Source organism: Toxotes jaculatrix, chromosome 10 (assembly GCF_017976425.1).
Source record: "Toxotes jaculatrix isolate fToxJac2 chromosome 10, fToxJac2.pri, whole genome shotgun sequence".
NCBI classification, from domain to species: Eukaryota; Metazoa; Chordata; class Actinopteri; family Toxotidae; genus Toxotes; species Toxotes jaculatrix.
This window is the reverse complement of record NC_054403.1, coordinates 25,637,011-25,654,205: the sequence shown is the minus strand read 5'-3', so window position 1 is coordinate 25,654,205 and position 17,195 is coordinate 25,637,011. Positions and strand designations below refer to the sequence as shown.

At 41.2% G+C, this 17,195-nt stretch overlaps 1 protein-coding gene across 4 annotated transcripts in view; it reads right to left on the bottom strand.

Annotated features, from left to right (window-relative positions):
* Positions 1–771: 771 nt before the first annotated feature.
* The window catches only part of LOC121188631 (polycomb group RING finger protein 3), a 44,603-nt gene continuing 28,179 nt past the window's right edge, over positions 772–17,195 (bottom strand). For 3 of the 4 annotated variants that reach the window (XM_041048457.1, XM_041048456.1, XM_041048458.1), the window contains 6 exons: positions 15,802–15,857; positions 15,589–15,696; positions 12,683–12,771; positions 9,232–9,369; positions 6,914–6,994; positions 772–6,466 (listed from right to left, as the gene is read on the bottom strand). In XM_041048457.1, the coding sequence (XP_040904391.1) occupies positions 6,419–6,466; positions 6,914–6,994; positions 9,232–9,369; positions 12,683–12,771; positions 15,589–15,696; positions 15,802–15,857 (520 nt within the window). In that variant the 3' untranslated portion in view covers positions 772–6,418. The remainder of the gene's footprint in view (positions 6,467–6,913; positions 6,995–9,231; positions 9,370–12,682; positions 12,772–15,588; positions 15,697–15,801; positions 15,858–17,195) is intronic. The other variant, XR_005894721.1, reaches the window with a different exon arrangement.

The following is a 17,195-nucleotide window of genomic DNA, read 5'->3' as shown; positions in this document are numbered from 1 at the left end:
TCCAGTCGTTTTGTATTTCGGGTGCATTAGTGTATGTTCTGAGATTTCCTGGTCACCCTCAGGACCAGAAGGCATTTAGTGACCTGAGGAACTGACTGGTAAAAGAAACAGTAAAAAAAAAAAAAAAAAAAAAAAAAAAAAACATTGGAGTTCTACGCTGAAACCTGGAACCATCTGAGAACCGTATATTGCACATTTTCCTTGCAAATACAATAACCACATTGCCAGATTCACACAATTTTGTTTTTTTTTTCATGTTTTTTTTTTTGCGCTTGACCTAGAAAAGAACACACCTATGTGTTTGTTATACATAGACAGATTGCGTCGACATTAACACACTAAGAATACAAAAAAAAAAAAAAAGGGAATTCAATTGCAAATTCATAATTTAAGCCATTTTATGCATGAGTCCAGTATAGGTTTCACAAAAAAAGAGAAAATACAATTTGAGAGCAAAAAGGAGAGCAAATCTCTTTTCAAAAATTCATTAACCATGAAACTACTGCAGAAGTCACTTATTCAGCATAAATAAATAACAATAATACAAAAACTGGACAGATTTATTGATGACATCTGCTATGGCTCATGGGGGCATGCCACTGTGAGGTTTGCTAGCTGATGACCAATTTCCCAGTTTATTTGGGAATCACGGAGGCCAGGACTCTCAATCTAGCTCTTGTACACAAATGTCAAGTCATTCGCTCTTCAAACTGCACCACCCATGGCGACGCGATTCAGTGCACTTGAGCGCGGTACTTTTCAGAGCCGAGCAGGTGGCGGCAGCAGCAGCAGCGCCGTGCCAACCCGGCCAGACAATCTATTTTTTTTTTTGGAGTGTGTTTTAGTCCATGTAGCCGTCTGAGTGACCCTCGAGGTCTCCCTCTCTATCTCACACAACGCCCGCCTGTGAGATTACTGAGCTTTACTGAGAACTCGGAAATGAGGGAGAAAGAGTGAGCTGGGCAACAAAGAAAGCTATCACGCTCTCGAGTGGACACTTATTACAGCGGAGTAAACACAGAGGAGCCATTTTAAGTTGCCAGGACTGATTCTGCTGCCAACAAACTTGAAATGAATGCTGAAATGAATGTTGCTGCCTTCAGAGAGCAAGCCTCCGAGATGCCTCTGAGTTCAGAAACTGCACAAAGCGGCCCGAATGAATTGTTTACTCGTCTTCACATGATGCTGGTATCGACAGTCCACGTGAAGCTGTGAAACCACCTCGAATCAAAATTTCACGTGGCTCCCCCCGGATCCCAGCAGGAGATAACAAACAGGCTGACAGGTGTTCAAGGTCAAAGCAGAGAAGATGAAAACAAGAGCTGAAACTCTGACAGATCCTGGCCCTGCTCCATGCCAGCGAGCTTTCAGAGCTGATACCGACCCCTATCTGCAGCCAGGCAGAGTCGAGCCTCCTGTAAGCCTCTTAGCTTGGCTGTCAAGCGTAGCGGCACTGATGTCTCAATGCTGGTGCCAATAAAAAGCGTAAACATTGATCCATTCTGGTGCACGGGAGGTGGAGCGTGCGGCCGGCAATGTTCACACGTTGGTGGTGAGAAGGTCCGAAGAGTTCAAGAGAACTTTGGAAATGTATAAAAACAAAATCATTTGTATGTGCGTTTATGGTCATGGAAGTTTTAGACTTGCAGGACCAATTAGGTGTTAGAGAATGAAGCAAGTCTCAATCTGACTCAGAGGCACAAACATCTCACAAGAGAAGCCTATAATAAGTGTGAGTCTCTCTTTGAGGCAGGAAATTGCAGTGAGCACACCCAATTTCTCACCAGCTTCAGACCCGTCACAGTCTGACTTATGTGAAAACCCTCTCCGTTTGCTTTCCAGAGCAAGTCTAGGCAAGTGGGTAAACCAAACCCAACAAGTCAATGAAAAAAGAAATGGAAAAAAAAGCCAGCACCTTCTTTATCTGCACAGCGAGGCAGCTCTGACAAGAGAAGACACCCAAGGACACGCATACCAAAAAAAAAAAAAAAAAAAAAAAGCAACAGGAGAATTTTGAAGCACCATGCTTTCCCATCTCTGACTGAATCTCTCTTGAAGGAGTCCTAAGTTTGAAACAAGGAGTCGGTAGCACCATTTAAAAAGCACCAGAGACCATTGGTGACCATCACTGTGGCAAAGCCCCCCCCTCCAAAAAAGAAGACCCCACCGTTTCCATTAGGTCCCGTCCCCGTCCATCACACATATCACAGGCTTCTTGGAACAATACTCCAAAACTACAGTAAAAGGTTTTGTTCACACTGCAGCCTTTTGTGTTGTAAATCCAAACTGTCCCACATCAAATTTTTGTGTGTTTGTTCGTGTCTACTTTGACCTAACAACAGTACAGGAAGAAGATGTTAACTGCCAATTACAGACAAGTAAGATTGGCTTTCATTATAGTGCTAACAGAAAAGTTGCAGTCCATCATCGAGTCATTTTTTCACTCCTGTTTTGTCCCTAACACTTCCTCCTAGATATTTTTCCCCCATGCCTTTCGTGAATTTCTTTTTCTTTGAAGTTACACACCTGAGTTTTTGTTTTTAGTATTATCATCATCATCATCGTCATTATTATTTGGACCAAAAATGTACCAACAGGCTATTTTCTTTTTTAAAAAAAGGCAATCTTCCTTTTTTCTTTTCACAAGCAATGAGGAAAATCTGATGTGAACGAGAAAAACCTGAACAGTGGTGCAGTGTGAACGCAACCATGTGAAACAAAAGGGGGAATAAAAATGCACAAACGTCACACGTTTCAATGCCAGTTCCTCTGAACAGTACAGAGCAGGCTATGCAGTGTTCAGCACAACACAAACGAATGCGCCGATAACATTTTTTGTTTGTAGTCATCGTCATAGTAGCACCTTGTTGGGTGTTTCACAGCCTGAGGAAAAAGCCGATGTAACGTTTAAGAGATTTTATCCTAAACAGACTGAATGATTACAGGAGGAGAAAACATCTGAATGGAATGGAAAACATCTGAATGGAAAAATAACATTAAAATGCCGGACGAGTGGCTCCAGGGTCAGGGCCAGTTTCACCACTAAAAACTGAGCGTCTTCGACAACTGGAGGAAATTAACTTGACACTGGCCTCACTTCTATGAAATGATCTGGGTATAAGCCTTTAAAACACCAAGTCTGCACTTACAAAGACACAACAGCATCCAGTAATTACATTATGTTTGCAGGCATTTTCACCAAGTATTAACACAACACTCTTTCATGAGCTGACCAAACATGTAAGGCTCCTTGTTTTTGGTTTTATAATGGTTTTTGAGGGTAGACCAGCATTTAAAAATTATTTTTACCTCAGTTAAAACACCAGTTTCTGATTTTGTTTGTTTCTATGCTCCAAAAAGTTGTTTTTTGTTAACAAAGTGCAATAACAATATTCACAGAACGTTTACCGAAACGAAAGAAGAGAGAAACGAGGAGCAAATACAAGACTCAAAGTCCTTGATGATTAAAGGCAGAATGTTTGTGCTGCAAATTATAATTTTATAATCAGATTTTCACCTAGACCTGCAAGTAGGTATACCAGGGCCTAAGAATCTGGCACAACTCCAAACTGAATAAGGGGCTGTTTGAATCTATTTCCATGATTTTAGGTATAAAATGGCTTAAAAAACCAAAAACAATGAAGACTTTACACAGGTACCTGGATACAGTTACCATCAGGGTGAACTGAGACATGCAGACATGATATCAGAGAGTGCAGGAGGGGTTTTGGTGCAGCTGGTTTGGTACAGACCTGTAGGCTATAAAAAATGCTGATTTTATACACAAGTCATAGGTCCTTATGTGTCAGGGTTCCTACACATTTTCCATTTACAAATCCCAAACTCTCCAGATTGTTGGTTCCAACACTGTGACAGATGTTGCACAGCGGTGGATGACATGACCGACTCCACCTGAACATCACTATACAAAACTTCGAACAGAACGATACACTGATCAGAGGATTTCCAACCAATGTATGTGTATCATGAGTGGACCAAAGTTTTTCTTCAGACTTTTTTATCCAAATTCAAAGTTCAAACATTTTTAAAATGACTATGGATGCATAGGAACCCGGCACGTGAACAAACAGACAAAACAGCTCATTGTGGGCAGATACAATGAAAAAGGGTAAATAATTATCATTTCAATACTGACCAGACAGATCAGTGAGGTAATACTACTTGAGGTCTGACATGGTGTTTAAGGATCCAGTTGTGGTAATGTTGAAGACAGTTTAGCAGTTTGCTCTGAACATTGTGAGTTAAGACATTTTCTCATTACACAGAACATTGGTTTGCTGTGTCACACAGTTAAGAACAGCATGTTTCTGAGGAACATACATTTATAAGCACCAAATGACCAGACAGTAGTCATTTTACTCAGAATTTCATTATCAAAATGTTCAAAAAAACCTCAGTCCCTGTGTGAAACCTGAATTTGTGTTATTTCTCAAAAAGACTTGTAAATTTGTGTCTTGTGAAGTCAACGCTGTTGAACACTGGCTATTCTGCAAAAAATTCCAAGCTTCATATTGACTTTGTGAAGAAAACAATATTCATGCAACTTTCTGAAATGTTCTTAAATTGATTTTCTTAAACACTGTGCAACTCCAACTGGCAGTGAGAAGTAACTGAAATATACCCAACAAACACAACATCGTGACATCAGTAATCTGCACTCATCTTTATCAAAGCGGCCCGTCTGCGGTGCTTTCATAGTTTACCTTGCTGACTATATTTTGCTCTTATTTTACAAATGTCAATTCACTTCCTGTGGGCAATAAAATGTCCGTACTTATCACCAGAATTTAACTTGGGGCAAAAAGGACGCCATGCTCTGCTGAGGCTGTTAAGACGAAGAGTGAGACTGGTGTATATTTTTACATCGACAAAAATCACTTCTGTTGCAGCTTTGGGAGAGTTTTGCAGTAACTTTTCAACAAACATAGCACATGGAAATGCATGGCATAAGAGTGCAGGCTGCCAACAACATCTGCTGCTAGCAGCTCCAACTAAAAGCTGTAAACATGTGGGTGTATCAGCATTTACCTGCCTGGTGCTGCTGAAAGACTGCAGAAGCACAGGGACGGATACTAACAACAGCATGGTGTGAAAACGAAGATTAAAATTTATAAAAAAAAATGAACAAGTCCTCTGCCAAAATATTGCATTTTTGTGTCTTGCAGGCATTTACGGACATGTTTTGTGTTTTGTATAGCAAAATGATGTAAAAAAAAAAAAAAAAAAAAGAAAAGAACCAAAAAAGACAACGGTAACTGTACTTTAGAGCAGGCAGTGAGATAAGGAGCATGGGGGCTGGGGGTGGGGGTAGTTCTGAAGCTCTCTCCTGATCTGCCCTGAAGTCTTAATGCTATGAGAACAATGCTAACATACTTAGACCCCACATACACACAAATGGCAAAGGATTTGATATATTTGTTTTGTGTCTTTCTCAGACAACATAAAGATGCATTTATATATTTTGATACTGATAGTGAGTCTGTCTTTAAAAATCCTAATTTATCACCTCCGGACACTTTTTGCCCAACATATAGATAGCACTTCTGGGATCCACTCTTTTTTTTTTTTTTTTTTTAACAGTCTAAAGTCTCTCTTACTCTCTTCAATCTCTCTCTCTCTCTTTCTCTGTAATGACATTTTATGTACAATATTGGTATATAGAACATAAATTACTACACAAAGAATTTTAGCCTATTCACAATTGACAATCATCAAGAACCCAATAGCAAATTAGACAAAGCCAACAAAAATGAAATGGAAAAACAAAAAAAGATTCAGAGACAATTTACTTGATAAACAGCTTAAAGTTGATGCCTGTTATATAACCTTTTCCATATACTTTCTGTGCTCGCAAGACATGTCGAGTGTACTGTGAAAAGAAAAAAAAAAAACACCTTTTTATATAAAAATCTTCCTCCTCTCTTCTCAGTCTTTGTCTCAGGAGGATGAAATCTGCACAAAGCTCAAAAAGACGGTCACGTAATTCCCGACATCTTGTTTGCGTGTAAACAGAGCACCAGTAGTGTCTTGGTTCCATGTGTCTCTTCTGTACAAAAGTATAAATATATGCTTTCTCTCCATTTGTTTTTTTTTTTCTTTTTTGTTTTGTTTTGTTCACATATCTAGGACGTAGCGGACAAAAAAATGGTTGTTTTAGTTCCTAAAAACACACCAGTGTTGCAGTACCTGTGCTGGAGGTTGCCAGTTTTGTGTTGTATTTGTCCCCCCCTTCAGGTCCCAATTTGCTGGCTTATGCTGACTTTAACCGCCGGGTGTTTGCTTGGTGTTGGTTGATCGTCTTTGCATAAATAAAAAAAAAAGCTTCGGCACAGTCTGCAGCCACCGGGCCAAAAAGAAAAAAAGAAAAAGAAAGAAACAACCGTTGTGTCCGTTTTAGCTACAGCAGATCCATCTTGGGTCTGTAATGGAGCAGAAGGGGAGATTTCTGGAAGGAAAAACAAAAACACAACCTCAGCATGAGCAGTTTTTATGCAACCCCTCAACAGACTGTTTGCTAAACCCGCTCTCCAAAGAGCAATTAGCTCATCAGCGATACCTAAGCTCGGCATGTCTGTCAAGGTTTGGACTCCTGCACACGTCGAAGCAAACTGAGTGGAGCTCTGATAAGGACAAGACTTCCGCGGTGGGTGGGGCTTAATGAACTGTCAGTTGGTGGGAGTCTCAACCAAAAATGCAGTTTAGTTAAATTAATTAGCCTCAGTGAGCTAAAATACTAATGGAAACTAAGTTTCAAAGCATAATTATAAGGCTTACACTCACAATTTTATCCAGTTTAAAGCTGAATAAGAAAATTGTTCATTAACATTTTTTAATCAGTCAAAACCGTCACCACATTACGACACAATATTCGTCTCTCTGGAGCACGAGTTACCTTAAATCTCCATCTTGTCACAACAACGAATTTCAAAGTGTGGTCCTTCCCCAAGATTTCCTCATTGCATAAAATGTCCAGCTGCAGAAAGACAACAAGAGAGCAAATTACTGAACAATTTCTGACCTGAGAGCATTTGAACTTTCCCACGGCAGAAAAATGAATCTCTGAGAGGAGGCTAACAACATGACGTGCTGTGCTTAACACTGGTTTAAGGCCTCTTATAGCCAGGATTTCAGGCTGCAGCTGAGTGGTGTGATGCAGAAATAAAACTTCCACCAAACATCCTCAGCCTCTCTGCTCTCATTTTTCAGCCTGAGCTCAAACATTGCTGTTTCTTGGAGAGGAAGCTGGGGGAAGCTTGTTTTGATATGGAGTGGCCCCTGGCACATGTGCAGCAGCGGGGCTTTTTGGGAGAACACAGAAGTTCAATAACGAACGCGAGGCTGGTTCGCCAAATCTACCTCTCCCCCTGTGAAGTCAACATTGATATTCTGCTGAGCGGTGCTTTGCATCTGCATCTGCCAATCAATACAGAGAGACACAGAGGGAAGCGGAGAGAGAGGGAGGGAGGGAGGGAGGGAGAGAGAGAGAAGGCTTGAGACTAACACTGCCACAGCGTCACCTGCTGGCTGTCACTGGAAGGACATCTGATGGATACACACCAGCCAGCCTTTATCAGCACCCACAGAGTGGTGGAAACAGTCCAGGTTTATGATTAGAGAGATACCAAAAATAATCAAGAGGATGAGCTGAAAAGCTGTGATTTCATTGTGAAAGTCAATGAGGGCTTTTGTGTCAAAATAAAAAGAAATGTGGGGGAAAAACATCCCTAATTTCCAGGATTTCATTTCAACCACACAGCTGTGGAACACAGCTTGAGATGCTCATAATAATAAAAGTAATGATACCTCTTTAAGAAATGCAATTTAGATTTTTTTTAAGTGAAAATGACAAAAAAATTACATTATGTTGATTCTCTAATATAGATAGAGAGATTTATTGTAAGTTACATCCAGAAAGAGATGAAGGCATTCTTTAAAACAGTCGTTGCCAAACAGGGACCCACTGAGGGCTTGTAAAGTAAATCTGAGGGATTACAAGATGATTAACAAGAAAAGAACAATGAAAAAAAAATACCTTCTGCCCCACGACATTATGCACATTTTTTTCTCCCTTTTCTCAAATGCCAAAATACTGTGAGTTCTACCTCTCCAGGAAACTTTTGCTTTTTTACTTTTTCTTTCATTCACTCATTCACTTATTCATGCATTCAGTCCCTGCGGAGACATTTAGATGGGTGACGGGACCACACGGGTGGGTTTACAAACATGAGGACTGAGTAAATGGCACACTGTGCTTTGACAAAGGGACGTGTTGTAAAGCTCGGTGCAGAATGGGTTCGAACAACAACTTCTGATAGTCAATAGATAGCACAACAATGGCTGGCGGGGAGAGAGGCTGCCTCTCCAAAGTTGTGCTATGGAGGCCGACGATATGATGGAGCCTGCCCACTCATCTCCGTGACAGCCAGTAAAAAAAGACACACAGAAAATAGGAAAATAGGAGGCACGAAGGCGACTGCGATGATTATTCACAGCATCCTGAAAAATCCATCTGTCAAATTATCGCCCACCCTCCCCCCTGTTGCTCTGAACGGGGCGGTAAAGACAATAAATAGAAAAATTACCACATCTAGATATCATAAGAGCTTGTTTCCTGCTAAAATATAACAAACAAAAAAGGCCTTTTATGAGTCAGTGCAGAAAAGCATACCAGCTGACCTTTATGTAATTTCTTGTGATAACTAAACTTTCTGATGCACGTGGCCCATATCGCCCAGCTGGTGCTTCAAACAAGTTAAAACAAAGGCCAAGAATTAAGAGGTTTGTTCCAAATTGCTACAAGTTCACTGGAAAAAAAAAAAAAAAAAAAAACATGCGGTTTTTGTCAGTGCTTTTTAAGCACGGACGACTGCCAAATGACAAATGTCCATTATTTGTTAAGCACCGGAATTAAGATGACTGAAAACAGAAATCCACAGTCGCACTCATCTTGTCACAAAATGTTGTCGTATATTTCTTTTCCTTCAGTGAAGGAGACTGATGTCAAGCTTCAAAACGCAAACGTAGCTTTAAGCAATGGAACAAATCGACTTGGTGCCAAATGTGAAGTTAAAGTTTAAAAACATGGACAGAACATACTGAATTTCTTTCTTTACCCTGTGATCTTTGTGGTTTTGTTTTTAGCATGTGACAGATCTAGCAGCAGCTCAGCGCACTGATTTCCGGGCTGGTGGAGCGTGTTATTATCTTTACCTCATTAAATGATGTCAGGTTAAGCTTTTTGGCGATGAACTTCTTGAGGTGGAGGACCGTGGCTTGTGCTGAACAGCGGATCCACTTGCGCTTCAGACCTCGAAGCTTGCTGCTGTTGCACTCCAAGCAGATGCTGACCTGTCAGAGGACACGCACACGCAAAGCCGAAGATGAACATCTTCCTGTGTCAAACTGTGTCTTATCGTCACAGAGTGGTTACAAGTTACAGGCGTGAAAAACAATCAATAAACACAAAACACTGTTTACTAAAGCAAAATAAAGATTCTCCAAAAGTACATGTGTGGCAATGTTTTATGTCTTACTAGCAACAAGTAATACTGCTAGACTGATGTTTGCCTTCCATTACTGCTGTGATCTACTGAAGGACATTTTGCTTTGACAGTTTCTGGTGTGACCTGGACATCAGACTAACAAAAACTGAGTCAGCTCTGACGATGCAGAGCTATGTCTGAAATGCACCTGTACGGAGGAAAACACTTTTGCTTTAGTTAACAAAGTGGCCTTCAGGCCAAACATGAGAGATGCCGAGTGTATTCAAAGCATCTCAAAATTTATTAATCTACTGTGGAAAAAAACCCAGAGAGTTACTTATTTCCCTTATTTATCATGGAAATAAACCTCAGGATCACAGCACAGTGTTGCGATGGCTGGTTAAGTCAGCCTGACACTGGTGCTGACTTCCACTTCTGCCTTCACAGCACATCTCACTGAAGCAGTGTTGTCTGTTTGTCTTTGGCTTATTGGCTTCTTTCATGCAGCCCAGTGTCGCCGCCATTGGCCCGTGCACTTGTTTTTTTTTCCCCCCGAGGCAACACGGTAGGTGGTTTTGGCAGTCGATGGTTGCAGGAGTCAGAATGCATTACTGCCACTGAGCCTCTGCTCCCACATATCAAAGCACAGGAGAGGAGGACAGAAGCTTTGTGTTTCTTCATTTGTGGGTGTCCTGTCTCCTTTTATCTCTCTCTTTAGAGACAGGAAGAAATAACGTTACCCCGGTTTCTGCTTAAACTTGGAAATCATCTCGGTTCTCAGATCAACACTGGCAACACTGTACTATATCTGCCTTCCAGTGGTGCTGGCAATGAGGGAGGCTCGTAATGTGAAACAAAGGCCTCGGTGGTGGTCTGGACCCCACTGCAGTCTGCGAAGCTGTTTCATTACATTACAGTACATTAGTGATAGAGCCAGAGAGTCATGCTCCAGCTATACACACTACCAGACGTGACCGATGCAACAGTGTATTTCAAGAATATGCCTTTATGGCGCCATGCAGAGAAAACCTAATGCCATTTTACAGGCTCATTGCGGGGTCCTGAGGTCTTTCTATCTGTATATGTTTGCTTAAGACTTTGTGTGGCTCTGTCTGGGAGTAGTGAGTTTGCATCACTGATAAATCAGGCTCTGAGCGTTCACGGCTCGATTAATAATTTAGAGCAAAGCTGCCTTCTCCAACTTCTCAGAAGTAGACTCCTTCAGTCCAAAATATCCGTAGTTTACTGAATCTACACATTCTGTACTCATCTCGCAGATCAGAGCATGAAGGTGGCCCTATTCTCACACTTTATACCTCATCATGAAAATATAAACCTCTGAAATTCCACTACTTCATGCTTTGTTGATAATGTGGCTTTCTCTGATTAATGGTGGCTTGTGCTGTAATTCTTTTTGCTGTTCTTTTTATTTTTTTATTTGGTGTGTCACTGCTTTCATTAGCTCTCCCTCTCTCTCTGGCAAAGCTTTTACACCCCAAGGTTATCTTCTGAAAGGTCGTCCAGCAGAGAGCAGGGAGGTGTGTGTCCTGGACGCCGGCCATGCGTGGCGGTTGGTCTGCCTCCTCTTACATCTGAGCGGCTTCTACATCTTCAGTGAAGCCATAATAGGGGTCAGTTGGTTTTCTGGGACAATCCTCTATCAGGATAGGTCATTTTATCTCACAATAGTGATTTATATTCTGACATAAGTGAAGTTTCTATAAAAATCAATTTAGAAACTGAGAGTTTATGGAAAATTCAGGAGATTAAATATCTGGTAAATCAATTTACTCCCACATTTTAATGCAAGAAACATAAAAAAAACAATATTATTGTAAATCAATCCTGCTTATTTATTTGCAATAACGCCAAATCCCACAATGGACTAACACAACCCGAGACAATAAAGTAAGGACACCTCAGTATAAACAATATGGCAAAATCTCTGACAGTTGACAAATGGTTTCTTGTTACCAGAATAAAAGACTTGCTTCTTCCAAACTGCTTCTTCCTTATGAAGATAACCTGCAGCGTTAGTTTGGGAAGTTAACAGTAAACGTGGAACCTCTGCAGTCTGATAATCATTAAGTTTTCTGCCTACAGAAAAAAAAACACACACGGATCCCTCTGGTATTCCTCAGCTCTCTCTCCCTCCCCCTGTCCATGATATCTGACATGACTGCATTCAGCTCACACAGACTGCCGTATTAGTTATTCTGAGCACATTCTGTACTGCTGCTGAATTTTCAAAGGGCAAGATCTTCACCCTCATCAGGGCAGCCTGCCTTCCCCACATGGCAGTGAAGAGCTGCTCAATTGGAGACGATTGGCCTGTTCTTAAAAATCTGCCCGCTGGCTTCTTTATGTCTAAAAACAACAGCTACAATGGTACAAAGCAACATGAAGGGAAGACACTTTGTGTTCCTGTCCAGCACAACAATCACTCCGCTCCCTCTGCATTATTAATATCGTTTTGCAGGGTTTGAGAATGTGCCAGAATACAAATGAAATCAAGAAAAGCCCATTTCCATGTTAAATGCATTCAGTGGATGGCAGTGGTGCGGCTCTGTGGCGTCTGCCACTAAATGAATCCAAATCAAACAGCCACAAAACCAAAGACAAAAGAAGCCAGTGATTGTAAAACAGCCTGGTGAATCACATGGGGGCCACTTTTATAAAGGCAATAATCAAAATTCAGGTTTTTAGAGTAATTGTCCCAATAATTATCACCAGCAGCCTTTTTATTCCTTTGTGCTTTTGGTCCTGACAGACTGCTTTGTAACCTGCAATCATTTTATCCAATTTGCTTCTTCAAATCTTTTTTAAATGACAAAATAATCTGTACTGCTTTCCAGAATTTTCTTATAACTGGTTCATTGTTAAAGGGTCGTGGTTATCTAACCATGCATAGTTATGGTTTCATTTGCCCGTGTTCTTAGATATCTGTCTCTGAGACTTCTGCCTCCATATGAATAAAATGAAGGATGTGATTATGTTTGTGGTGCTCACAGAATTAAAAAGGGAAATCTAAAAAAAAAAAATCGACAGCGACATGTCTTTCCAGAAACAATGTCCTTTTTCTTCTAATTTGGGCTCACCCGCTCTTTAACTCGGTGAAAGAGAGGCTGTCAATATAAGAGAGGACAGGAGAAGCATAATTTGCTGTCCATCAGGCTTACCTGCTCGTCGCTACGGTGATAGTCGTTGTCCTCTTCTGGTTTCTCCTCTCCTGGCTCCTTATTGGCCGTGTCCTCTGATTTTGCATCACCTGTTCAGAAAACCAGAAGAGGGGACAAGCATTGAACAGTTATGTTCTCAACTCTGAATATAAGTGTGTATTTCCTCCTGAGAGCGGAGCACCGTAAAAGCAAAAACTGATCACAGACATTTCTTTAGTGTATAGTTGTTTCGGACACTTTGCTTGAGCTTAACTGACGTCCATGGTGGCCCTGCTGAAGACAAGACCTGTCGGAAGCCGGGGAAACAGGCACGTTTGTCTCTCTGCAGTATTTACACAGAGTCTCCTGCAGAGGTCCATTTATGGGGCAATTACATGTCCAAGGGTGTCAGTGCATCCTTTAAATGACTTTTCTGCCGTCCGAGCACGTCTCTAATACACAACAACTTCTATTCAAGAAAAAACCCTCCGTCATTCTCCATACTTAGAAGCCTTAGTAGCCAATACAATACACACTGGGTCAACTATACTAACAGTTTATATAAAAGGCTTGAGGCGGGGGGCAGATGATTTACAACAAAGCAAGGTTACACATTTTATAAATGTTGCTTCACCAAATGTCCTTTAAAATCTAAAATCATCTTTAATTATTCCCTCTGCAGAGCAAAATTGTAAAGGCATCAGTATGCCTCAGACAAAATGCTGAACAGTAACTACAGTAAAATGAGGAAAGGCAAGAAAGATTCAGATCTGCACAGCTGTAGATTAGCCCTAAACCGTTTAATCGTTTCAGATCTACGCTCTATACTAAAATATAAAGTTCAGCTGTGAGTGAAACAAAGAAGTATTTGAGTTTCCACAATGTTTTGTTGTTTCACTACTGAGACTCTACAGAAACTTCCTGCCTTGAACCTGGTTTCTTATGTGCACATAAACTCGGCAGACAGAAACTTTAGTAACTTTTAAAATCCCACATGAAACCAAGTTGTCCAGAACAGGTGTGCTTATATATATGTATTTCTGTATGGATTTTCTTGTTGGCTGTGATATTGTAGTATTGGATTTTTAGATATGAAACTTAGTCATCAAAGTCAAAATTGCGGTGCGGTGACAAAATTGCTGCACAAATAGGTATTGCTTTTCTGTAACCTTTACAAACAGAAATTCAGTCTACTCTTCCTGGATTCCGTGGCTGTAATAACGTGCTGTGTGGACAGTTTACTGCTCAGACTGCAGATGGGATTGTGTTCACCCCTCTGTGACCATTTTCCGTTTGGGCTAACTGTCGCCAATTCCACCGAGCATTAACGGGAAAGGTCTGAGCTTGCTCTGATGTTTCTGTGGTGACTGTCTCCAGAGTCGGCCTCGCTGACTGCTTATCAACAGGCGCTCGCTCTTATTGTTGTGTCTCACCTTCAAACAACCCCTGAGTATCTCAGTGACTGTAAACAGACATGAAGACCTGGTTTGTGACCTGGTTCTGAGGAGGAGGCATCAGGTAATGGGATGACTGCTCGGCTCTGAGGATTTCGAAAACTGAGCAGCCGAGTTTCTTTTTCTACTATGGCTAGAAAACAGTCTACTGGCTGATGGGCTTGTGATTTATGGGATCTCTCACATACAATCAAATCACAAAGACGTGTACAATAAACATTTTCAAGTGACGCTGCTTTGGGAATGAGATGGAGTAAACCAGCTGACTGTGTGTTAGTGTGTGGGAGTTTATATTGTCATGAAAGAGAAAAGTGCACTCAGCAGACTAATCATGGCCCCATGTCCCTCCATTTTCTTGCATCAAGTGCTCAGGAAACCAGGCAATTTAGAGAAAATGAGTCTGTTGTGTGGTGCTGGAAACCAAGTTTTTGTTTTGCAGGTGTCAAATAGTGCTTACAAGAAAATTCATAGTATCCGCACTTAAAAGCAAAGAGAATAGAGCCTAAATTTACAGCATGTGTGCTTCAAATAGTGCAATGAGTCTACGGAGCATACCATGTTTTTTCCCCTCTGTAAGTAACATGACATACTCCATGCATACATGACATACTCTTTTGCAAATGAATTCAAACGGCGACACTGAATCACGGCAAAACAGTAACATCAAAATGTCTACGGACACTTTACAGACTAATCCTGGACGAAAACCGGTTTCCACTTCAGCGACGTCCTGGTCAATGAGCCTCCAAACGACATTCGATTTTCAAAAATCCCAAAATATTTTCGTCACTACCCAAAGCTAGAGACATCACATTCGCTCCGCGCACTGAACACAAACGATGTTGAAATGCCATTCATGACTTCATGGGTTTCTATTTCTATTAGCATCTGTGCAAATGATCCTTAAAACGTGTTCGTGTATGAACGTGCGTGCATGTGTGTATGCGCTGTAGCTAAACCTGATTTCAAGCAATGAGGCACGGGAAGCCGGAGAGCAGTTCCACTTCCATTTGAGCCTTAATTACCAAAATCAGAGAGGGGGATTAAGCGAGCGATTAGGCCTGCCAGCATGACAGCCCTCTGGGCACACATTTACACCAGCCCTCAGAAACAAACTGGTTTGGAAAAACTGTTGTGCACAAGAGGCAGACCGGGGACTCTTTCTGACTGGCTAAATTGCCTTCATCTCTGCATCTGCTTAATGGCTTCCACTGTTACTCGTGGTCATGCCTCTAATGTTACTCATTATGGGTTGGGGGCTTCATTCCTTATACAGTCCAATGAGAAGAGCAAGACACTCGTGCTGCTGAGGTGAAGGCCAAAGTAAACTTTGTCTGGAAAACAGGGTTTAGCAGTTTGATGAGCAGCAAAGCTCACAGAGTTCAGACGGGGCTGACTAGAGCCAACCTGTGACCGTCTCCTCCATCAAACCAAAGCCATGTTCTGCACTAACTGATGCGTTGCTGAACGTACCATTGCGCTGATCTAGATGAGTCTTCATGTTGCAAAGCTCCCCTTTAATGTCTCCAGGCACCTCCATCCCTAACTTCTGATAGAACTCCCTCTGCTTCTTTATCTCCGCTGCACAAGAGGAGAAGAAACAAATTCAGAAAGGGCAGTGACATAAGTAAGCCACAGTGAAAGTTAAAGTCTTATGGTTATTAGATGATAATCCATGACACTTACCCTCTTGAAGTCCCGGTACCAACTTGTAGACAATGTCTTGCATTGTTCTGTCATGGCTAAAAGGAACCAGAAAATAATGAGTTACCTTATTAGTTCATGAGAAACTATACTGAAGAAATAATCCCTCTTGGGTTAAACCGGAGACGCAAGCAACATGGGATCAGTTTGCAACTAGACAAAGTGAAAGAGGCTGGGAACCACTGATGTGCAGTACAACTGTGGGCATCTCAAACACTGAACACCTCATCTTAACATGTCATTTATGGGGAAAAGTTAAATTTGTTCTAACAGACTGAAAAATCCAAGTAACAGCAGCTCTCAGAGGCTGGAGCGCAGCATATGCTCTGTCAGTCAGTGTTAAATACTCTTCCTCTGGTAGGCAGTGCAGGTGACACAGCTGCAGAGTGTGGGCTCGGGTCTGCCATCACCATGACGGTGCGTTTTGACAACCAGCTAACGGACACGACACGTTGAGTTTGTTACAGCGCTGTGGAGGAAAACCCACAGAAAAACGTGGCGTGTTTGTCTGCCCCGCTGTCCGCTGGGAGAGTCACTGGATGTACAAAAGGCAGCAAAATACTGACCCCTGTTGGACAGTACAGGTATTACACCCTCACAGCCAAGTGTGGTAACGAGATCTGCTGTGCAGCAGTGTGACAAACATGCAGGAGGTATTTCAACTGGCTGATTTCTTTTGAATTCTTTTGTACTCTTATTACTCATTTAAAGGTTTTTTTTTTATTCTTCCTTCTTGGACACAACACAACAGTTTTTAATCTCAATGTGACTTTTAACAAGTTAAATAAATGTTTAATGGAAAAAAAGAATTGTAAGACAAAAGTAGGCAAAGAAGGAGGACATTTTGTGTGTTCGTAGGTGAATATTTCTCAGGCATCAGTGCACACAAAAACTACATGCAACTACAGAAGAGAAATTACTTCACCCTGGTTTCTAAGGAAGTTGTGTTTATCATAACAAAGTGGGTTTAAATCCCACTCAAGAGCTTCATTTATTGCCTCCCTAAACTTTCTGATCTCTACTGTATACTGCGTTTAAGGGCATAATTAAAATTAAATTAATATTAATTTGTATACTATATTTGGAAAAAATAAAATAAATATCAACATAAGCCGATTCCCTCCCCAGAGTTAAAAAAAAAAACAGCAGGAAATTCTTTGAGCATTTTGAGAGTTATGCTGAGTGTAATTATGTGATGCTGTTACTATCACAACCAGAATAATTTCAAGTATGTGAAAATAAAGTGGATTAAAAGCATCAAGAAAAGCCACACTTGACAGTACAAGTGGCAGGATTAGTTCTGTCGAGCTAATCCTCTGTGAGGAGACGTCGGAGTGGGAATTTTGAGTTCAATCTCAAGCATCAACTTTGATCAA